The sequence below is a fragment of the Falco naumanni genome, chromosome 8 (assembly GCF_017639655.2).
Source record: "Falco naumanni isolate bFalNau1 chromosome 8, bFalNau1.pat, whole genome shotgun sequence".
Classification (NCBI taxonomy): Eukaryota; Metazoa; Chordata; class Aves; order Falconiformes; family Falconidae; genus Falco; species Falco naumanni.
In genome coordinates, this window is record NC_054061.1 from 2490521 (window position 1) to 2514785 (window position 24265).

Here is a 24265-nt window from a genome sequence, read left to right on the forward strand (position 1 = left end):
ATTATCTCGTGGTTGATTCAGTCCCTGACAATACACTTGTTTGTTTCTGCTAACGTTGAAGCTGTTAATTTCCTTAAGTAGAATTATTCCCTTTGTAACATTATGCATCAATGATCAATTGTAATCACTAGGGAAGTGCATAGATATCTGTACCTCTGATACTTGATTTGGTTTCAAACTTGAAACCTGTTAACCTAGATACATGAAATGTATACATAGACTGTAACTCCTCAGTCTGAATCCATAAGCTTTTGTGGTTTATGCACAGGTATTGTTGAGAAATACAAAATTAGATCTTAAAGCAGTGGTAGAGTGTCAGTGTTTAGAGTTCTGCTATGGTGGTTTGCATTCAAATACAGCAGTAGGGTAAATCTGACCTTTTTTTTTTTTTTTCTATGAGAGAAGGTGCTAAGAGCTACTGCTTACGCTTTTCTGTTTGGTGAGGGATACGTTTCCCAATGTATGGATACACGTGTACACAGGCACGTTAGCATTTCTCTGCACATGAGAGGATATTGTAGTAGTTGTGGCAATAGTAGAATTTCATTGTGGGAATCTGCATTGAGATAACTTAGAACTCGTCCAAGTTCTTCTGATATCAGGCTGCAGGAGGAATTACTAGTAAACATATTGTCCTCTACAGGAATCCCTTCGTAGTTTGTAATGGCATTATTATGGGAATAAAATAGTTGGAGCTTGATCTTTCTTTTTTCAGTAACACTACTGGAGGAAAAGGTTGTAGAAGAGCTTTACTCTTGTGTGATGTTTTCTTCTCCAATTACAATCTTCTTGTTCTCATGTTTTTCTAATGTACTGGTGTATTGTTATCCGCCTTGAATTAAAACGGAGTATTTTAGCTGGAAGCAGTGGGTGACTGTAATGTTTTACTGATGCACCAAAATGTTTTGAGTCAGTTTGTAGAGTTGTATTCCTTCCCCGTTACCTACATACAGAGTGGGTGACTTAAGTTACAATATTGATAAGAGATTTCATTTTGTCTTCACTATTATTTATTAAGCAGGACTTAATTTCCTGATAGACATGATCTTTGCCTGCTTGAATTTACAAAGAAATAAGACATTATATACTGCAAAACCATAAATGTGGCATTATAAAATTAACTATATTCTTATCCGTTTGTATAAAATATCTGACTACATGATGGAAACAAACTGCAGTAAAGTATTATTCTGTCTGTTAGTCTTTCTGTGTGTGAGATACCTGTTGAACAGCAGCTGTAGTTATGGGACCTTGGTAGTAATGTTCACTTGCTGCAAAGGTATGTTGGGTGAGGAAATACTTGCAACAGAGTGTATTTGTGTGTTAAACATGAAACAGCAGTTGCTTAGTGCTTTATCTGGTGGGGGAAGCAGGCGGTACTGGTTTTCAGAGTAGGACATCCTCCTGCCTTTGTATGTATGTATTGTTATTAGCTATCTATCTGTCTGCCTGTGTATCTGTCTGCCTATCTCGTCATTGTACGTAGCTCATTCTTCTTTGTCGTGTCTGTGGGACCAGTTTGTGTTTGGGCAAACAGCATTACCACTGCTTCTGTGCCTTCCTGCAGCACCTATCCTGGAGCTAGTGTTTTTAGGATAGGAGCTCATTTAGAGTTAACAGGGTTGTTTCAGTAAAGAAAAGTACTCTGAATCTGCATTAGTAGCTTGTGGAGCTCTAGTCCAAGAGGGAGGAATGAGAACAAAACACTAGAGCATTCCCTACAGTAAGAGCAAAGTCATAGATAGGTAACGAGCTAGCATGTTCAGTACGACTGAGTTGCGTACAGATGTACTCCCAAGTTGTCATTACCATTAAGCATAGAATTGACCTTTGGATTTCATCTTCCACCTCCTCTCTCTGCATCCCCAGGTTTCTGTACCGAATTTCTTATTAAATAAGAATCTACCTTTTTTTCCTTGGTGTTTCAGTGTTCTGACCTTTCCTACTATGATTCCTCTTTTTTTCTTAAAAGGAAATTTGAGTTGTAGGTGCTTTCTTGCCTGCTTCTCTTAAAGCAGGGAGTTTCTTTGTGAGTCAAGCAAGCTGATGTTTTTGGAGTTACAACAAAAAAGGTTTAACCGAGATACTGCTATTTGATGGATGCTTGTCCTCTGAAAGGGAGACTTAATTTTGACAAGTAGTCAGCCACTTGACCAGCAAAGTGTTCATTGAACTGGAAGCCTGAAATAGCCCATTTTGCTGGCTGATTTTGGGCAGTTTTTCAGGAGTCTGGGTAAGGAGGCTGCTTTTAATGTCTTTGATCTTTTACTGAAAAATGTTTAGTATAAAATCATGGTCTGTGATAGACATAAGCATTGAGATTAATTTTGGATATTCTGAGCTTTCCATCCTGAGCTCTGGGAGCTCAGTGTTTTCAAGGCAGCTTCCTTTTGGTTCTCTAGCATATAGGTCTGAAAGATCTTTTAAAACGCAGTAATAAGTGTCTGGGAACTTTATAGTAATGTTTCACTTGAAGATACTTTTCATAGCTGTATTTTTGTTCTGAACTGTGATAAGGGCTGAACTATGCCTTGGATATTCAAAACTCCGTAAGCGGCTTGCTTTGAAGCAACGGCATTTGATGTTCCTGTTTCTCCAGTTCAGGGCCCTTGCTATTTCACTCTGCAAAATCAGCTTTTCCAAAGGAAGTTTTTTCTCTGGCAAAGTCAGGGTTCCAGAAATGCTGACTCAGTGTGATGAAACAGCAGTCAAAATAATATAAAATTTCCCCTCCCTCATTCCTTTTAAATGTTTTTCTTTCTACCAGAGTCTTATATCAACATAGTCCAGGGTTCTTAGGTGGAAGGTGTTTATCTGTATTGGGTGTGGGAAGCTATTGGTGAGTAGAGAAACTTTTTGGTTTTATTTTCATGTAGTAAAATTCTGTGTGTGGTTTTTTTTTTTTTTAATTTTCACAAGTATTGTGCTGAATAGAAGTGCTTTCAGTCTATGAATAAAGTGTAATAGTGGTTCTAGGTCCTCTGTTCTTAAACAAGATCTGATTTTTCAAATTTTATTGAGGATACTTCTATTCCTAGGAGTAGAATGTCATTCTTAGGTCCGTGCCTGAAGCTCTGTGTGCGTGTTATAAGGAAATACAAGAAAATAATATGTAAGAAAACTGTATTAGCTCCATTGAGAGACTTGCTACTTTTGCAGAAAAAAAGCAAAGATAAAAATCCAAGTGTGCAAATGTTGCTTCTGACAGTTTGCAAAAGCGCCAGATTTTAGTTTCCTGTTTGTGGCTACGCTGTTAATAACTGATGCTGTCGATTGTAATTGCTTCCTGGATTTACAAAAGAGTGAAATGAAGTCCCTTTTTATCTCTTTTCTCCTGTATAAAGATACTATAATAACTAGACTGACATTTCCTCATTTGGAAAAAACAGTATCTGTCATCTATATGGGTAAGTGTAAAGATTAGAGTTGAGGCAGGAGTCCTGTGTCATAGTCATTACAGGTTTTGTAGCTGCCTGATGGACATATGTACCAAGAGGTTGTGGATGTGTGAAAGACTATGAACAAGAATTTGATTTCTTAGATTTATTTGAAACTGTTCAACAGATCAAGTGTAGTGATCCACTCATAATAAAGGAATTGTGATTTTTAGCAGTGTCCTGGGAAAACTCATAATTCCTCAAAACTCCTGTAGCGAGTAGACTGCCAGTTGAGGCCAGGAAACCATCAGCTGTTACCGTAGACAGAAGACTGTGGAATATGTGCCATTTTTTTGAATAATAGAATAAACTGGTTCAGCTACTTCAGAGCTATATTTTACACAAATGTTATTGGGGGCAGTCTCGGGCAGTGATTTAATATCATGCATGCGTTTGCTGCTAGTGTTTTCTGTGAGAGGTACTTTAATTAGGCTTTTTGAATTGGTGGTATTTCTTACCCGGCACGATGACTCTTCATTCCTTACGAGTGCTACTTAAACTGTGTCATTTTCAGCAAGATACTTCGCTGAAGTCTTTTGACATTTTCGTTCACCTGACTAATCCATAATTTCTCCTCCCTGATAGTGCCTTGATGCTTGTATCTAAACATTTTTTTTAATGACCTCTTGCTAAGTAGGAGGATGCTTTAAAGGGAATTGTTACTTGTTAAATGAAGAGTCCCGAGCTGATGTTCTTTTGCACCACTTGCACTTTCATTGAAGTCAAATGTTTATGCCACTGAACAAGGAGAGTAAATTAAGATGGAAGAGTTGCTTTCTAGTTCATCTTGCCATATTCCTTGTAGTCAAGGGACTGTACACTCTGCTACGAATGTTTAACTGTAGTTGATGCTCCTGCAAATTTCAGGTCCAGCTGCTGTGTGTATCATCTGGTTTGGGTGTATAGGTTGAGCTTCTTGAACCAGCATTGCCAGGGTGGGTGAATTTGCTGTATAGATACCTGAATATGTAACACGTGGATCAGAAAACTTAAACATGTTTCTGTATTTTTATTTCTGGTATTACTTTACCAGGAAAGAATTTGGGAGTACTATTTTTACAATTGGCTTTAAACAGAGAATAAAGGAAGCGGCGTGGATTCCAGCCTTCGATGAAGTAACAGGAAGGGAAGCAATGAAAACCATAAACCGTGCTGAGTAACATTTCCTCTCTCCTGCTACACCCCCCTAAGGGTGACAAAGTCGTTATTGAGCCTGACAGGATTCCTAATAAAAGATGCATTCAATCTGTATGAGGAGCCTGCGGAATCACTGTGAAGCAAGTAATGGCAGGAGGCTGGAGGGAAGCCTCCTCGTCACAGCTTACACAACCTGCTCTCCGTGACCCAAGAATTACTCCGTTTGCTTTACTGAAATCTAGGCACTTCTGAATAAAAAAAGTAGTACAGAGAATTTCAGCCACTGTCCAAGAGAGTGTTAAAATCCTTGTCCTGGCGTCAACCGAGTGCTTGATTCTGCTGAAGTTTGTTCCCAGCCTTGTTTCCTGCTTGGTGCTTTCTGGTCGGAGCGCTGAAGAGGAGGCAGCAGCTCTGCAACAAACAAATGGGGAGGTTGTGGCAGCTTCCAACCATGCAGCTTCCTTCCCTGTAAGAGTTTGTACCTGATGGCCGTCTTGAATGTCAGTGGAATTTGGGAAGCTGTTACCATATGGTTTAACTGTTGTTTCAAAGGCAGAAATGTGTCATGTTTCTTTTAAAGTATATTATCTGTAATACAGCTGAATCTGTAACAAACCTTTAGAAGATACTAGCATTTTTGTTTGCTCTGAAACGTGTAAATCCTGGCAACTGTCTTGTCCTACCTTGGAAAAAGTGGGGATGCAAAATCCTGACAGCCATCCTCTGCATTTCTGTGAAGAAGCAGGTTCTTGTGTGTGAACCAGGGAATCCTGGGTGGCTTGGCGGCCCATGTGGGCTGGGTGTGGGGAGCCTCGAGGGAGCCAAGCATATGTTCTTGCAACGGGAATTTAATGTGTTTGGGGTGGAATTGAGAGACAGGTTTTGCGTAGCTCTTTGGGACAGGTTTGCATGTGAGAGCAATCCGTCTGGAACTTGCTGACGCAGCTGTTTATGTGTGGCTTTGAAGTGCTGGTACTGCTGTGCAAGTTTCTGCTCTTGTTCCCTGTGCAGAATTGAACTGACCCTGCAGCCTTTAAGACCCCTGATGTAAGGTTCAGGGTGGATGTAGAGCATCTATGAAGTCCAGGCTCATTGCAGTCTGGGAGCTGGAAGGACTCTACTGGCTGATGGGGTCCTGCCCTGCTGCAGCAAGCAGCCGGCCCGTGGTGGGTGCAGGGTGGCCGTGGCTGGATGCAGCTGTCTGGGGACCGTGCTGCCTCTCCCCTATCATATGACATGAAGCACACAACATACTGGGCAGTGCTAAAGAGACACTGGGGGGATTTATGGTTTCCTCAGCTTCCCTGGTACCTCAGTGCAGTTGCTGAGGATGGCTCATTGTGAGAAGTATCAGGATTTGCAAGTATGAGGTCATTTTGGAACAATTTATTTTCCTTAGAAATACAACAGATTTCCTGCTTAGTGTTTTAAAATAGTCATGTGTTACTGGAACACCTGGCGAGGGTAACATCAAATAAAGCATCAGGTTTTCATTTTATGTTTGTCAAGAGCAAAGCTGCTCTTGATGCAGTCATTTCATCCTCACTCCAGAGCATCACGCTGCTTTTGCCCAATTTTAACACCACAGGGGAATTCGTCTTGGACCTTCTTGTGGGCTTGAAGCATATGAATGCAGTTCAAGTGAATTATAGTTGTACTGACTGGATTTGGTGGTGTTGGTTGGCTGGAAAACTTTGTATTCAGAGCTCCTTACTTGATGCCACCATCGTTCCATTGGATCCTTAATTCCAAGCTTTGTAAAGTTGCTCTTTGGATTAAAGGCGAAAGATTTGGTGAGAAGATGGGGAAGCAGAAGGAAATGATACAAACTCACAGATTTTGCTTATCAGCTGAGGTGACAGAGAGGCAGAGTTAAACTCCCCATTGAGGGTGGACATTAAATTGTTAAAAGTTAATTCAGACTTCAGAGGTGGCTGTGTAAATCGCTTTAGCCTTAGGATGCTAATCTATGCTTCAACAAGTTTTCTGGATTAATAAAAGGGTATGCAGGCCGTTGTATTGCTTGGCGTGCTGCTGAGTTCGAGGTGGCCGTAGGGGAAGAGGGTTGCTTCTAGCAGCGCTTGGTGTTTCTGCGGTGTGGTACTGCTTGGAAGCATCCAAATCTTGGTTGTATTTTTAAGATGATGTTGATAACAAAAGTAAAGATGATCGCTTCTTCCCCTTTTGAGGTTTGACTATATTCTCATGATAACAGATGTGTGGCTGACTTCTTTATTTTTAAAATTTACATCTTAGCAACTAAGAAATTAGTGTTTCACCATCCTTGTAAAAAACCAAAGAAACAACAACCTAGCAAATTACTTTCAAATAAAAGTGTTTTGTGGCAAATGGGTGATGGTTGCAGTTATCTGGCTTGCTTTCATGTGATGAGTTCTCGGTTCATGCTGAAGTGCTTCTTTTATTTTTCCTTATTCTACAGTTATGGCATCTTGCGGCAATGACATGAGGTAGCATCGGGAAGGGAAGGCGGGCGGTGGCCTGGTTATTCAGGTGGCTCACTTCATAGCGTACTGGGATGAGGAGGTTGCTATAAAACAAAGCTGACTTAAATAATGTTATGTTATTACTAAAATCTCCATGGTTTGACACCACCTTTGGTTTAGCAGCTGGTTAAGCTTTTTGTCGGAAGGATGTGTGTGTCAGGGGTGATAAAAGCTGTTGCTGAATGAAGCTGGGGGCCGCTGGCGTATCGGTGCTGGGCCACAGTTTCCTTGTGGCCGGGTTCAGTGATAATGGTGCCGGCCACAGAGCAGTCCCTTGATTTCCGTGCTTCTGCTTAAATGCATGCTATTTCACACAGTCTCTTCTTTCACGTGGAGAATATGAAGAAACAGATGTCCTCAGCCTTTTAAACGTAGCAGCTGAGAACACCTCAGCTCGTGAACTTGGTGCTGTGAGAACTGGAGGCAAAGAAATTCAGCCGTTCGGGAGCTTTGAGCAGGATCACTGTGGTCGCGGTGTTCATGTCTTGGCTCTCTGCAGTCTAGAAAATCTCCTTTCTAGCAAGATTAACAACTCCTGCCTGCTTCCTTCCACTCCTTGCCCTGATCTTCTTCCCTGAGCTCACTGGAGATGCAGTTTTAGCTAGCTGGATAGAAAATGTGAATTAATTTCTCCTTAAATAATCTAGGCAAGGTAGTTTTCTGTTAATTTGACAAATATGTGTGGGCATACCATTTGAAGGTAGATACTGTGCTTTAGTCAGCTATTATTTCAGCTGATGAAAAGCTCTGAAAATAAAGATTACAAAATAAAATAACGTTGATATTTGGTCCCTAGTTTAGAGTATGCGGAAAATTGTTTTTCATCAATAATTATGTTTCGGTTGGACTTTGGCAGAAAGAAGTATGTAAAGAGATTATAGGAAAGGGTGTGTAACTTTCCAGCGAATACTTTGCATTCTGCTGGTGTAACGCTGATTGTTGCCCTTTGGCATTGTCCTTTCATAGCCCTTTCTTTTCGTAGCAGGTATCTATGAAACTTACCTCTACCCTTTGTACTGTGGTTACATGTTTGTCTGCTGTTTATAACTGGTGTGGCAACAAAACCCCATTTTTAAAAATAACATCTTGTAATCCTATTTTCAATCCTGTTTTATAAACCTGGAATTAGATAAATGTGTGCTTTCCCCTCTGATGGAGGGGCTTTTGGGTGCACAGTGCAGCAGGGTCTGTTCACGAGGTGGCTGCAGCACCTGCTGCTCGCTGCCTCCAGCTGTGGTGGGATTAAATTATGTTCCTTGCTTGCAAAATACGAAAGGACACTCTACACGTAATCTCTCAAATGTAATTTCAGTGCTATTATAAGATCTTAAATGAGGTGGGAGTAATGGAGAAAACTTTGCGAAGTATGACCAATAGGCAATTTTCATGTTATCAGGAAAAAATGGGTTGATTAGCTGCATGTAACTTTGGTTGTTAGACACGTGGCCTGTGAAGGGGAGGAGGAATTTCACCTGGGTATCTATTTAAACAAACCAAAAAAAGCATTATTTCAACAAGACATGTAAAACACATTGTATTGGTGCATTCGGTGCACTGGAAGAAACACGTGGGACCCAGACCTTACTGGGACATGTGATTGCCGAGTCAGCTCTTGTGCTCGGTGGCACCCAACAGCATCATGGGCTCTGCTTAATTAGGAGAGATGATTGCTTTAAAAGTCAGTTATTTTTAGGGAAAGCATCACAGATTCTCCTGATTCAAATAGCTTATAGAAACTGATGCATGAGTAGCTAATATAGTTAGCTTGTTGAAATGTCAGTTGGCTGGGTAGTGAACAATAAGATGTTTCTTACTTGATTTATCAACTTCAAAACAGTAATACTGGCTAGCATAAGTTGAATACTTTGTGCTGTGATGAGGGAATAGCAAGCTCTGCCTTCCCTTAGCTGTGCTGTGCTCTGGCTCAGCTGTTCTCGGCTGCTGCATCTCTCAACAGCCGAAGTCTGAGCTGAGGGATGCTTTCCCAGCATGAATCCCTTTAAGCAAATGTTTGTCTCCTTAGCTTACCAACTGTTTATTCGTAAGTGTGGTGGGTTGGTACAGCGGTCCTGTTTGGTCAGCAGGAGACAGCTGATGCTGAGTTAACTTGCTAAGGGACTGTGCTGTGTGGAGTTTTAAAGAATAATTCTCAAGTAAGGATGTGGTCATTTTTCATACGTACAACTTAAACTTTGTGATTAAACGTGAACATAAGCTTTTGTTCTGCTTAGTTTTCTGTAACTCACGACAATAGAAGTGCTAATCTAAACCGTATTTTAAAGACATGGTTTTATCTTGGTCTCAGGTAGAAAAATATTAGAAAATGTGTGAAAGCATGTATAGATACAATGAGTTATGAAGACTGAAAAATTAGGCTTTAATTGTAACACTAGTATTGACTCCCCCCGGCTGCCTGGTAGCCCAGCTTCAGCAGGAGCTGAGAGCATCTGCTGCTTGGAAAATCCGTTCTGAATCCTTCCCTTACCTGCCTGTCTGCATGCTCTTTGGCCTGGGAGAGGAGGACTTCCAGGCAGAGGAGGAAGAATGTGGAACTTTTATTTCAGCTGTTCTATAAATGCTTTAACCACTAAGACACCGTATGGTCAGAGGATATTGCTGCCCCGTTCCTGTGCTTATTAATGTTTTCTGGTGGTGAAGCTGAGGCAGTTCCCTGCTACCTCACTGAGCTGGTCCGGTGCCGTCAGTGACCTGTCGGCTGCCACGTACCCGGCTCTGACGGGCTGTAGTGATCGACCCTGGTCACCGTGAGCCAGTGGTGAGAGCTACTGCTCCTGGGTGCCTCGTGAAGAAAATCAAGTTTGTGGCAATTCACAGTCAGAGGATTAAAATGAGATTGGGCTGTTTGAAATGGGTGCTTTTCTAAATATATGTGTAAAGCATTGAGGCCTTCTGTTTAATGTTAATGGATTTTGGTAATGACATTTTAAAAAAATAAAATCAGAGTTTTATTGGTTTTACATGGCCTGCAATTACGTATGACCTTTCATTTGATATAACACTCTATATCTGTTATATTTCTAAACATTGACTATTAAGCCAAAGAACTTTTCTAAAGTAAATCCATTGTAAATTCTGAGGCTGGCATTCATATTGATTTATCTTTTGTAAACACGGTATAAATGCAGCACTTGAAAATTCAGAACATTTTTTCCAAGGCCAAGCTGGAGACACTGCTACGTGGTATATAATGATTTTGTTGTGCATGTAGTTAATGCTAACAGCCCACCTGTTCAGGATAGTAAATTAAATGATGAATAGCCCTAGTGAGCTTTTCCCTAGCATGTGGTCTGTACCATCAGCACAGATATTTTTGTGAATGAAGAGGATTCTGTGTAATGAGAAGTTTAAACAGCTGTATCTCCTAATTACAGCTTCCATGTAAAGTCCAATTTTTAAAGTGAAATAATCTTTCAAAGCAACAATATTAAACTGTGAAAAGTTGTTTGCTTCTGTGTTTGGTGATGGATAGCAGTGATGTGATACTGAGTCTTGGTAGCAGAAGGTGGGAGGCAAATTTTAAAGCTTCATTGCTTCATCTTTGCCAAGGAGTATTTTGGAGTAACTTCTAATGTTACCCTCTGGTCAAGGACTGGACTGAGAGGGAGTAGAGTTAGTAGCAGGGCCACCAGCTGGATCTGAGGTGGGCATGAAAATAGCTTTTTCGCTCTAAGTATAACGCTTCTACCATGAAAAAGTACTGTGGTTCTCTGCAGCATACATAGTGGCTAGACTGTGTGGTTTAGGTTTTTGCTAGGGTTCTTTGCTTTTAGCAAACTAATTTTGCAAAGTTATCTTTTTAAAGAGGTGTTAAAAGATTTTAACAATTTTTGGCCTTGGATGAATAGGACTATCCTATTTGGCTTATTCCACATGTTGCTTGCTGCTGTATCCATTCATGAAAATAATATTTTCAGGGCTATTTTTAATAAATTATTTCAGTTAACTGTTTATGCATCAGTTGGACTGGCTCTTTTCACTTCCACAGCTTAAGTGTGGGCAGGGTTCTTCAAGTCTGCGTGTACACTGCTCCTGCCTATCTGCTAATTCGGGCTTTGTCTCTGGAATTATGACTTACAAGTCTGTGTAACTAACTGCAGAATCTGAGAAGGTAATGCTGAAGTGTTGAGATGCTGTGAATGAAGTTTCTCATGTCTTTCCCCCCCCTTTTTCTTTTTTAGGACTTAAATACTATCTATTCTTTCCTTCATGGACTGGACATACTCTCACATTTCAGGGAACATCAACTAAGGTAAAGTACTACGGAGCTACTTAGTGTTGCTTAGCACAGCTGGTATCTATGCCTATTTTTATGGACATGAGCAAAGTTTGTCTGTCCGCACTTGGAGGTGGCAGAGCATTGGCCAAGTCCCGTGGCGTGGAATCTAAACTAATGAGCTTTGCCAAGAATGAAGGCAGAGCTTACTCCCATTTGTCTACAAAGGACTGTGTAGACAGTGCCCTATGTTAACTCTAGACTACAAAAGCTTTTTAATACTTCAGACATTCGGATGATCTCAGAATACATAAAATGGAAGGCCGACAAAGCACAAAAAGTGCGTTGGAAGTATCTTAGTTCCGTCAGTTCTGTTGCTATGGGTAATTCCAATGTGTGGGAGTGATTTAAACACTTGGAGAACATGCTGTATATTATCTATTTGGATAATGAAGAACACCGTAATAATTTGAATTTTATGGTTAAGCACGTCCTTGGTTTAGAACAAAAAAATAGCTGAATTTGAGGTCTTAGAGCCTTAAAGTGATTCTACTGAAATGTGGTGATTAATGGCATATCTTTGGGGATTAAAACTGAAATTAAACTTCTCCTTCCTCAGAATAATGTCATCAAGTGCCCGTTATGAGAGGTACAAGGGCAACCAAGTTCTCTTTTGGTAAGTACGTATCCCTTGTTGGAGTCCTTCAGTAGAAGTGTAAACAAACCCGCTGTTTTTTCATATTGTACTACATTGCTTGCTTTTTCAGGAGTTGTAACTGGAAGGCTTTGCATCCTTTGAGCTTGGCCAGACTGGTTAAATGCTTTGACAGGAGGCGGTTGTAACGTAGTCTGGCACTGACGTTTGAGAGGTGCCCGTGAATTACCAGCGTGCCTCCCGTGGGCAGCAAAGGTGTGTCTGTGCACCCGCAAGTCCATTAAAAAGCTGGTAGTGTCACCTCGGCAGCTCGTGGGACTGGTGGTGACAACTCAGTAGGTGGCACTCTTCCCCTGAAGCTGGCACTGCCGGCGCTGTCAGGAGCCCAGCTGCTTTGTGGGAGTATCCTGTGTCGGGGGAGTGATGGAGCTCTAGAATTAGTATTTTAGCTGAGAGTTCTTTTTAGGTTCTTTCTGGGAGGCAGATATACCGCCCCCCCTTCATATTTTAGCGTTGCTTATGGTGTGTTTATCCTCTCACAGCGAATCCTTGCTTTCTGTATAGAGCACATCTTCCAGTACACCAGAGTCGAAATGAGATGCCACCTACTATTGCGTGCTGGGTACGCGTGACACACGCCTGCTGCAGCACCGGGGCCGTGTGTGCCCCTGGGGTTGCGTACCCGAGGGGGACGTTGCGCTGTGGTAGGGAGGCATCGGTGCAGCGCTCTAGGAGGAGGCAAAATATGCTGCCGTCAAACACGGCGGCTTCTGTGCAGACCTACGGGCTGTAGGTTGAATCGTGGGCCGATCCCCTGCCCGTCCGTCTGGGGCCTCGTGGCGTGAGGGGAGCAGGACTGCGTGCGCCTGCGGTGCAGCTGTGGGGATGGAGGGGGGCAGGGCAGGAGCTGGGCGCATGGGTCCCTGTTATCTGTAGTGCTTGGCAGGTCTGTGCAGTATTACTGGCCCTGTTGAACTGCTAATCGCCCTAACCACAGAATAACATTTTCTTGTATTTGTAGCTTTATGTGCACTTTCACTGGAACGAAATATTTTTTACTGAAAATTAATAATTTCATTATAAAATAAATTTTTAAGTTGACTTAAATGTCAAATCGTAAGCTACAAGAAGCATTCTGGATGTAGAAATTTTAAAAAAAATGTTAATTTTTGGTAGTGTTTAATTAAAGTTCTTAAGTTTCCAGTCTGCATATCAAAGTGGTGGATCGTTACTTTACTACGGTAACATTTTGGATAACATTTCTGAGTTACTCTAAGAAGAACGTAGGTACCAATGGTTTCTTTTCTTACAGCTCAGAAACGATTGCAAGATGCTGGTATATACTGCTTTCTGGATCTGTGCTCATGAAGGATTCTATGTTTTTACCACCTTGCAGGTATGTAACGTTGTTGTTGTCATTTAAGGTCAGGCAAGATCTTTTTTAAAAAAAAATGCTTTCTTACATGTCGATGTTACTATAAGTTTTTCACAATTTAAAAATAATGTTTTGGTTATTTTGTTTATCTGAAGTTCTGATAGTGGAAGAAATGTTCTGCTAATTTTGATTTAAATTCCCTTTTGCTTCTTATGCATGTTGAAAATTTTGTGTGAAATACTGCACTTCATGGTTTTTAAATCTTAGTTGGCTTTTTAAGTTTGTAAGAGAATTTGTGGTTAGCTTGTTAACTTGGGGGCTCTGAATAATTCCCGTTGTGTGACTGTTTTGTATAGAGCTCTCTATCTCAAAAAATATGACTATAGATCACATAGTTTCTACCATTTGGCTGGAGGCTGTGTTGAATGGCATGTATGATTTTATGAGAAAAAAGAAAATGGGTGCCAGGAGCCAGTTGCGGGTTGCGTGTGAGGGGAGTCTGGCTGCCTCTCACAGCTGACGCAGGGTGGGCAGCGTGACGTGCTTTCACTGAGGCGTGCTGTTTGACTTGAGCTGGACCTTGCCAAGGAACACTCTGGGCAATACTCTGCTTGACCTCGTACGTCACTCAGAAATTTGACTTCACTAGATCTTGAAGCTGCGTGTTGCTGTTTGTGTTCAAGCTGCAGTTCTGGGCTAGGCATGGTCTAAAAGAGATTTAGACTTGGCCTTTACCCAGTTTGTATGGTTTTTGAAGAGATTATGAAAAGCACTGCTGCCTCTTACCGCGTGAAGCGAAGGCTTTCCCCCTGCGCGACGGTTATGTGATGGGCTGTCCCCCAGGGCAGAGGGTCCCGGCCCGCTGCTGGTGTGCGCGCCGGCACGGTCTCCTCCCCCGCTCAGCGCTGTGCTGTCGCTGCTGGGCAGGGGCAGGGCTGCCTCCCTTCTAGCCGCAGCACAGCACAAGGCGGTTAATCCAGTGCGGATACCAACTTCATGCCTTGCGTTGCTTTACGAATGCGCCTGTACTGGGGTGTTTACGAAAATCGGCTTGATCGGCTTTACTCGGTGTGGATTGACTGTGAGTCAACTAAAAAAACGGCAACTCCAGTTCAAATATGTTGCCATATACTTGAATTTCATGGTAAGTACTAATAAGAACATATAGGACAGTTTTTCAGCTCCATTCTTGGTTAGCTATAGGCTGAATGTTGGACTCTTAATGCTTCTTGAGTGACTGAAGGTCAACAGTTCCAAAAGTGAAGACATCGGTGAGTTAATATTTGCATAAAACCTAAAATGCCTAACTTTTGCAGAAAATTTGCAAAAAAATCATTGTTTTGCTAAGCTTGAGGAATAAGACACTTCAGAGCATCATCGTGTGCCTTTAGAAAGAAAAAGGCAAAATAGATGGGTTATTATGAGTTCCCAAGATTACAGCTACTTTTATTATGGATAACGAGGGAAAATAGTTGCTGGATGGTGAAAGGGTCGCAGAGTTCCGTTGGATGAAACCGCCGGCAGGTTACAGCGTGCCCGGTGTGGTTCCTGGGCCGCGTTGGCCCCTGCTGTGGTGGGACAAGGTGGAAGGGAAGAGGCTGCACTCCGCTGGGGGGCTTTTCCCCGTCTGCCCTCATTGCAGGGGGAGCGGTGGTGGTGGAAAATTCAAATGTCAGAGGAGCTTTGATGTACTCAAGGTTTGAAGGAGAAATGGACACACACACAATTAGATAGGCTAAAATTAGTGTTAATTAGTTAGAAGTTAAGGAGTGCAGAAAGGTGCTGAAAATCTTTGAATCTTTTTTGCTTCCCCCAGTGCTTTTAACTCTGGGGCCACCTGTAACTCCGTCCCCTCTGCTTCGTCCCTGGGGCTCGGCGGTGCTCGGCCGGGGGCGCAGGGGAGGGAAGCGTGAGCTCACGCTGCCTGTTTCGGTCGTGTCACGTTGGTGCATTGTCAAACCGCAGTCTGGAATTTCAAATATAACGTTTATTTGAGTTTTTCATTTTTTTAGGTACGGTGGGATAAGCGTAAGTTACTTTCCCTGATCTGAATACCTCACAGAACACTTTGATTTTTTATTTTTTTTTTTTAGTTGAGGGAGCTGCACAGTCACCAGTCACTTACAGGCTATTTTCATATGAAGCAGTGCCTTGGATAACTTAGTATTGTTTCATAATTGTAATTAAAATGAGACTAATTACATTTAAAGTAATACTTAATGATAGCATTATTCCTTGTCCCCAACCAAGTTCCTGATCATGTGATTCATTCTGAAAGGAGGCCGAAATGCGTGTCTGTAAGGAAACACAACGTTGCCTTCGTTCTCATTGTCTCAGGTATTACAGAGCTATTCCTTGATAGAAAACAAAAACAAGTTTGTTGTTTATTTGTTTCTGTTTTTTTACTTTTGCTTTAGCTACAGTAGTGGAAATGACTCACAGTATATACCATCAGGGTAAATCATCTTTGAAATACAGTTTCCTTATTTTTGAAAACTTTCTCTTTAATATTGATAACATAGTAAAGATAATTGCTGAAATTCATTGTTGTTTGGCATTTGTGGGTCTTTTTTTGTGTAGCAAAATCTCTTGCTGCAGTTCGGTGTTGCTTTGTGCTTTGATTTTCAGAAAATAATGCCTGACCACTTTTGGTTTACTGTAATAGGAAGAAAAATTATATGAGTTTAAAACAGGATATGAAGGACGTTGTCCATTCAAAGGATTCATTGTTGTCTGGTGAAGAACTTGATGCCATGCTCTCTGTGCCCAAAGAGCATATGGTCCTATACACGTGTGATATTAGTGTAACAGACCTTTTGAAGAGTATGATTTATCCATGCTTTTTTATTTCCACAGCAGGAGAGTGGTGGGCAAGTGTAGGGAATTAGAAAAACATGCTTGAAGCAATCTGGGAGTGCTGGAGGGAATGGACACCTCCTTCCAACCAGTTAGATTTTTGGTAGGCTTACTGCTGCTCAGAACTGGCATCAGATAAAGCTTATCTGTTTGATTTGTTGAATATGGTATCAATATGTCAACACATGAGCAGAGCTGAGCAAGGTTAGAGACAGGTGTCATCTGCACAAAAGTGATGCAGGAGACAGATGATGGCTTTGAGGCGTCCAGGGGAAAAATGAACGAGGACTGAAATAGAATCCTTAATGTGAGGACGGTGGTAACTACCAAGGATGAGAATTTAGGCTTTAATCTGGAGACCTCCTAGTGCTTTGAAAAGGTCAAGAGCCAAGTTTCAGTAATTGTCATTCTGGAAGAACTGGGTAGATGGAGGCATTTTGCAAAACAGGTAATAGCATATGGATTCTAGTTTGAAACTCAATCCTTTTGTATACTTCGTAGCACCCCCCATTCCCCCGTTACCTCTTTGTGATACTGATGTGCTAATTTCAATTTTATATTTGTCCTCGAGAGCGTATGACAGACACTTCGTATTTGGTGAACTTCTTTTGCTGGGAATACTGGAACGTTTTTTATAAAAACGTGACGAGCAGGATGTAGATGTTTCTGTTAGAGGAAGCTGGTTTTCTGGGTAATAGGGGGGTTTAAAGCCCCCTTTTTTTGTAAAGTTGTTGTCTTTTAATCTGTCCTATTTAGCAGTCATTCTTCAAAGTGCAGGATTGTGTTATAAACTAACTGCCTAGAAACTTTTGTTTAATAATTACATGAGAAACTGCTGTTCTAAGTGGTTGTTAGTGAGATACTTTCAATCTCCGTAGATAAGACTGGAAAGTGATGGTGATTTACTGGCTCTTTCCTGGTACGTCTTCACAGTACTTGTCCTTTTTCTTCCTCTGTCCCATGATTACCTTGACAGATAGGAGGAGAATAGTAGACAGCTGTAAACTTAAGCTGGTTAACATGCTGGTTAAGCTCTCCTTTTACATGCCTAGTTTCATCCACTGTTTACCATTTGGTAGTTCCAGAGTCAATAGAGCTTCAGGGAAACCTTAATTTTCTTCTACAAATGTTTTTGAAATAAAATATTATATAGATTCAAACCTGAAAGAGGCATAGCCCCACAGAAGCATAAGAAGGTGGACAGTCATTGCTTTATTAACTTTCTGTAAGAATTTGAATGAGTAAGGGTGTAAGCTGTAGCTCGCTGTGCTTGAGAAGGGCTTTTTGCTCAACTTGGATGAATTTGTATGCAAGCTGTAATTCAGAAATTGGCTTAAAATTGGAGGAGTAAAACTTGTATCCAGCTACAATAAATCTAGTCAGTATTCTGACACTGATGATCATGATGAGAAAAGCCCTGTAAGATCTTTAAGGTAAGAAGCAGATCAGTCAGTAATATTGGGTACAAGGGTGGCATAACCTTGATTATCCTATTGCCTAGAGAATGGATTTGTCAATAGATTTGGCATAGTAGGAAAAGAATTTTCTTCTAACGTGAAAGTGATGGCTGGTAGAAAAGAACAGGATTGACAGATTTTGTGGAAGGAAAATTGTATCAGCAAGTTAAAGAGTTTTTGTGTTAACCTTGCTTGTTAATCAAGATAATTCCTGTGAACAGGATATTTGAAGGAGATTACTCACAGCAAGATTAGCCATAGGAGATGTATCAAGGGCCTGGAGGAACTTTTGAAGCCAATTAAGTGGATGACAGCCTCCTACAGCTGTGAGAATTGAACCTCGAAGGGAAAAAATACAAAGTCTTGAAACATTCTAGAAGTAGTCTTAATAAAAACAAACGCTTTTCTTTTCCAAGCCCATCCAAAATCTCACAAGTGGAGAAAATCGGAATCATTGTCCTATTCAAGTAGTGCATTTCTCAGCTAAAAACACTGAACTTTTTCAGAACGGACTCATGGTTCTATTGTGCTATCTTTTTATGAGAGTTGTAGACATGTCAAGTTACGCAAAACACAGTTTCTCTCCTTGAGTAAAAGGAGAAGGTGCAAATGCTTGGATCAAGAAAATTGTAATAATGAAAGAGGAATTTGTTTTGCATTATGAACAGCAGCTTGGCTTGAAATTATTGTAGCTTGTTTTTGTATTAAGTCAGTATTTGTGAATAACGGCATTTTAATGTATTTTGAAACTTAGTGTGACTGTTAATAGTGTTTCAGTATATTCTGTGTGGAATACTAGAAGTACAGAAAAGTCTGTGCTTTTACAGGACTGCCAGTGTTGGTATATAAGAATGCAGGATTAAAGACTTGTGATTTGTACAACTTACATTTCTGGTATTTTAGAAGTGCTGAAATACCGATGTATGTAACTTTGTTTTCAAATGTATTTATACCTTGAATGTATCCTCTAAAGCCAGATTAGTTTTACTTCTAAAACCTGTAGTGCAGTTTTCTGCAAACTCTCTTGAATTTGTCCATTCACTGAAAAAGCAAACGAGTGGCTCAGAGCTCCTGCATTCCCAGCTTCTGCCGGTAAAAGATATATTGGCATTTTTGTAGCACTGATCCTTCTTTTCCAGATTTAACTTTCTTAAATACTTTTTGCTTTGGACTGTACCTGCTGTATCCCAGCTCTGTCCCAGTGCTCCTTAGCCTCTGCTGCTCTTCTTTCTCGTCTCCCTCCCAGTCTCTGCCACTCGAGTCCTGGTGGCTGTAGTGTGGATGCTGCTCTTCCTCCAGCAGCTGCCCAGGTCTAGATACATACGTGTGCCACTCCACTGCTGGCATGCAGTAAACGTAATCTTTGACAAACTTGCAGCTGCCAATAAGGTTCTGAATTGTTGAAACTAGCTGAAACAATTGGGATTTAAATTTCTTACTGTTCATGTGACTAAAAATTGCAGAGGTCTTAGGACGACACTCTATGATCATGTGTTTGCCTCACACGTGAAAGCTCTTCGCAGCTGTTGTAGATTTCCCCCCCCCCCCCCCCCCCCCCGCTTTCAAAAAGACATCTTAAATCTTACACCCCTGCACTTATTGAGACTAGATAAATTTTGTACTCGCCGCTGGATAAGAAGCAGTAGTTACTCAGTGCATTTGTGGCTCTAGATGAGGTGCTGTTTTCCCTGGGTATTTCTGTAAGTGGTGGCTGTAACTTGTAGCATTGCCTAACAGCCAGTAAATAAGCTAACAACTTGGGAATGCTACCAATAAATGTATTTTGTAAAACTAATTAATTCAGATATGGTCGTTCGTATTGTAACTCTTCTGGCAGTGCCAGTGCTGTGATGGAAATAACTCTGAAGAAAACGGGAACATGAATGAGAAGAGACAAGGTGCTGGTGAGAGGCCGGGTCCTGGTTTCCCAAGGCGCGTGCAGCTCCTTGTGCTGGAGGTGCTGCTGTTGAGGAAGGGCTGGGAAGGTGTTGCAAACTTAAGAGCACGTGGTGTTTATTCAATATATTAAAAAAAAAAAAAATTCTTCTAAGAAAGCCAAAAGAATGAAGGACTGTATTCAGACCTGTCACAAATAAATGACCGAATAATCTTGCCCATAGTTGTGTGTCCCCTGTTCCCCTCCAGTAATTTCCCGTTCATAGTTTCTTGCAACAGCTGCCGTACAGAGGTTTTATAGACTGCAACGGGTGCCGATTGCACCACGGAAAATAGTTTTTTTATTGCCTTATCTAAAAAAAGTCCGAGAGATGTGAAACTGGAAGCAAAGGGTAATCTGTGGTTTGTTTCTATCTAGAATACAATTTTACTAAGACTATCTATTCATGTGGCCTGGAATAGCTGCAAAGCTTCGCAGAAAGGGGTAGGAAAGATACAGGCTTCCTCAAGGCACCGTCATGGTCAGAGTATAAAGTTGTTACTAGAGACATCTCGAGCTTGCATCCTGCAAATTGAGTAGCATGTTATGCAGCCCCCAAAATCATTCCCAATTAAAACTTTCAGCAATCTTAAGAGATAAAACTGCTAAATGCTGTTCCTACTGAGAGCTAATGAAAAACTAGTTTTTGATGACTGAGCTTTAATTGAAACAGGTTATTTTGCATTCAGCCATGTATCTTGTGGTTTCAGGTTTCCTTTAAACCATTTTCTGATGGAGTTAAGTGTTCTAATATTTTTATAATGAAGTTACTTTGAAACGTTCAGGACTTGCACAGCATATAGTGTCATGAAAACTGCCACCTGCATTAGTTGAAACTTCTGGTCTGCATGCATGTAACTTTTTCCCCAGTCTCCTTAGTCTGTTTGGCAAACAGAGTGCATGTGGGGCTGCTCAGCAGTTTGCAATACTATGGGAAACGCCGCAAGGGCTCCTGATGCACTGCGCTGACTGTCCCTGTGTGCTCCAGGAAGGGAGTCGAGAGGCTCCCCAGCAGCCCAGTTCTTCAGATGATGGTTGTTTTGAGAAAAATCTAGAGGAATTAAGACCTCTATGCAGATGCCCAGAAGAACAAGTTATTCCCGTGAGGATTTTCGGTGTCGATTACACTCCTATACCATGACTGCAATGTAAGAAGGGCAGATTCTGCCTTCTCCATCCGCAATCAGTGCGGCTGTGTTAACTGCCAATTATGTGGCTGTGCAGGTTTTCCCCTCTTCTTACTGCCCAGCCAATGACAAGGAATTTAAGTGTAAAATTACATTTTTAGAGTATTTAGATTGGGGTTTAATAATGCTAATGGCTGTTCCAAGCCATTCATATGCTTGTATAGTACATTCAGTGGTTACTGAATGGATTTTTGTCTGATCTGAACAGCAGCTATGTTGCAGTAGATACCCTGGCTGTTTGCTTGAACAGTTGTTTTACACAAGAGGTACTCTTTGAGGAGAGGAAAAATGAAAAGCTTTTCAGATGAGGGATAAGCCCTAGTTGTGAGGAAAACAAAACAAAACAAACCCAAACAAGAAACCTACCAAACCCATAACATTCTCCTCTGTTGGAAAAACAAACAACATGTCCATTTCTTATGCAACTTGTCTCTTCCAGGCCAAGTTGTGCACTTGCATGCAAAATGTTTTTGCATTGGAGAAATCCAGCCAGGTTACTGGATGTGTGAGGTCACAGGGTTCTCTTTACAGTGGCAAAAAGTACAATTTGTTTTCATCTTTATGTTCCTAAAGGCAACCTGACAGGCAGACTGGCAGTTTGAGAGACAGGTATATTCATGAGAATGAAATATCTGCAAAAAAATTGCAAACCCTTTGTTTGTTACACTGATAAACCAGTGTATCAGTGTCCCAGCCCAGTCCTACCTGTAATACAGTGCCAGGTATTACTGCAGGTAGCTCTAGCGACAATCCCAGGTAACTATGTACGTTACTGATAACAGCTTATTCAGCCAGGGTAACTTTATGATTTTGTAGTCCCTGGAAAATAGAGAACAAATCTTAAAAGTGCCTCACATCTCGTCATGAAATATCTGAAAATACTGTTTCAGGATGTTGTAGAATATCGTAGATTTGAAGATGCTTGCTAATTAGTGTTCAAACAAATAATAAGGCATTCAGTCTCCATCTGTTTGTAGGCTGAAAGCTCTTCAGGGCAGGCTGTGTTTTTACCTTTAAAGTACGTACTGTATTTTGAGTATTGCATAATGAGAAACCATCAGTAATTAGTAACTTCAGCATATCAACAGCAAGAAATTCTCAAGTTAAACGTGACTGCTATTCCTTAAAACTGTCAGTCTTGAAATTCCAGATGTATTTCAGCACCAAATACTCTGGTTGCGTAACAGCTGGATGTGAAGCATTTTGAAACATTTGTGTTTAGAAAGCTGTGTTTGTGTACATCTTACTTGGAGAACTACTTCATTACATTGCAAAAATCTGTTGTGTTGAAGGCTTTTTCTAAGTAGTTTGCTTTGTGAAAGTAAGGTTTGTTACAGCAGCTCCAATGCCTTAAAGTAGTTCTAACGCCTCCCAGTATTTTGGGGAGTGGGTAAGAGTTTGAAAACTAGAATGTTCTCAAATACAAAAGGCACTTTCTGATGAACAATTTTGATCCATCCCCTGTGTCAGTAAAATCAAGCATATACTCAGGTGTTTGCATATTTAAGATTTTGGAGCTGGGCTCTGGAGTTGTGGAGGATTTTCTCTGTGTTAGTAAATCATGTAGCAGAAAAGGGACAGATGATCCAAGTGAAATGCCTGGTACAGAGAGCAGGGTTATTTGTGATTCTGGTCTTTTGTGTTTCGGTAGCTCTGGTCTGATCCCATGGCCTGAACACCAATTAGTGGTTGGTATATGATATCATGCCAGTTTAACTTATATTCCTTTCTGACATGATGCAATTGCTTAAGCATTTTTAATTATGAATAGCCATGAATCAGTAGGAAAAGAAGTTTTTTTTTGCAAATGAGGCATCCATAAATCAAGGATAAACAAAGCTGCCTTTGGTATGTGGAAGACATTTTTTTCCCATGACAGTGTTGCAAGCCAGTGAGTGAGTGCCTGCAAATTAATGATGCAGAAGTAATAGATGAATATTAAGGGACAGGCGTGTACGATAAAATTATAAATAAAAAAGCTGTAATGTAATTTATAGTACTGACTTTTCTGGGCTTCTAACAGTGGGAAGTTATAGAATAATGACATTAAATTTAAGACCCTGTTAAAATATGTGATTAAATATACAGACTGAGCAAAACTTTAATTGCTGGATTGTTTAAAACTTTAATGGTTACACCTTTGGTAGTATGTCCTTTGACATCATTTTTACTGTTTTGTAAGTAGCGCTTAATTTGCATTAGTTTCATGTTTTCTCTCACTTTCATTATTTATATATATAATAATTTCATTATTATATATATATATATGAACATGTATTAGGTCATATTCTTAATTGGATTCTTCTTCCCACTCTCTGCTTGAAAGCACTAAAGCGCATGTAGCGCTGCACCTCTACAAAGCTTTCCTGCTTTGCTTCTGTATCTTGTCACATACACACCAGGAGGACTCGGCGTTGCGGGGTGCGATTATGGCTGGAGAAGCTGCAGTGGTGTTTGCGAGCGGAGGTGCTGATGGCCGGCTGAGACAGGCGTGTCCAGTCAGACCTCCCAGGGAGCAAAGCTGGCCTCCTGAAGTGACTTCCATGGGCACGGTCTGGTGGGGACGCGGTGGTCTGATGGTGTGCCCGGTTGGGTAACTGGTAAGGCTAAGGAGGAACAGCTCCTGTGGGCGACGCCACGTGTTCTTGGCACCATGCCAAAGGATAGATTAGTCCCAAAAGGAAAGACCTCCCTATCTCTTCCAGAATTAGATGTACTTTTCAGGTGTACTTCTCTGAGAAGCAGCACTTTTTTAGGTTTGGGTGGGTGTTTAATGGCCGACTAAAGACTTCTCAAAGTAATTTGCTGTCACAGAAATCTTCCTCCTCCTTTGGAAGAATGCTCTGCACTGCAGCTTGCTCTTGTCTTTCCGAACAGGATTTAGTCTCCTCCATTTGCAAAGCTTTGTTCGACTTTTTCCATTTCCAAACAACTAGGAACGAGCATAGCTCTGTAGCCTTGAATAAAATTGGCACGCTAGTGAAGTACACTCATGTTAGCAAACCTCTAACTGTTGGGGAAGCTACACATTTGTATTCTAGAGCAAAAAATATGGAATAGGTCATTAAGAAAGTTAAAATCCATGTTTCTAAAACACATTGTGTATATTAAGAAGAATGTTAAAAATTGATATTCTTAAAACTCGGTGGTTATGGCTGGGGAAAAACATATGATGCTGCTCCTTTCTGAAGGAGCTCTGTTGTGGTATAATCAATAAAACATCCCATGATGAGCACCAGGAAATAATTAAACTTGACCTATTGACCTGTAAATATGAGTAGTTTATTCTTTAGGATTAGAAGGGTGGGTTTTGTCTTTGGAACCTAATCCTTTTCTGAGTGTTTGGTTGTTCTAAAGTGCTTGATGGACCAGAAATGATAGTGCCAAGAGCTTGACCTTTGTTACAAGTGGTGTTCTTTTCCTGGCATTATTATTTATTGCCATTACTTAATTGGCAAATGTTGCAACATAAGCAGAGGGGAGCTTG

The 24265-nt window shown here is 41.0% G+C and overlaps 1 protein-coding gene across 6 annotated transcripts in view; it reads left to right on the forward strand.

The window, feature by feature from the left end:
• Positions 1–24265, forward strand: part of RAPGEF6 (Rap guanine nucleotide exchange factor 6) — a 133121-nt gene that overhangs the window by 15124 nt on the left and 93732 nt on the right. For all 6 annotated transcript variants that reach the window (XM_040602886.1, XM_040602882.1, XM_040602887.1 and 3 more), the window contains exons 2-4: positions 11278–11348; positions 11932–11988; positions 13280–13363. In XM_040602886.1, coding sequence (XP_040458820.1) covers positions 11278–11348; positions 11932–11988; positions 13280–13363 — 212 coding nt within the window. The remainder of the gene's footprint in view (positions 1–11277; positions 11349–11931; positions 11989–13279; positions 13364–24265) is intronic.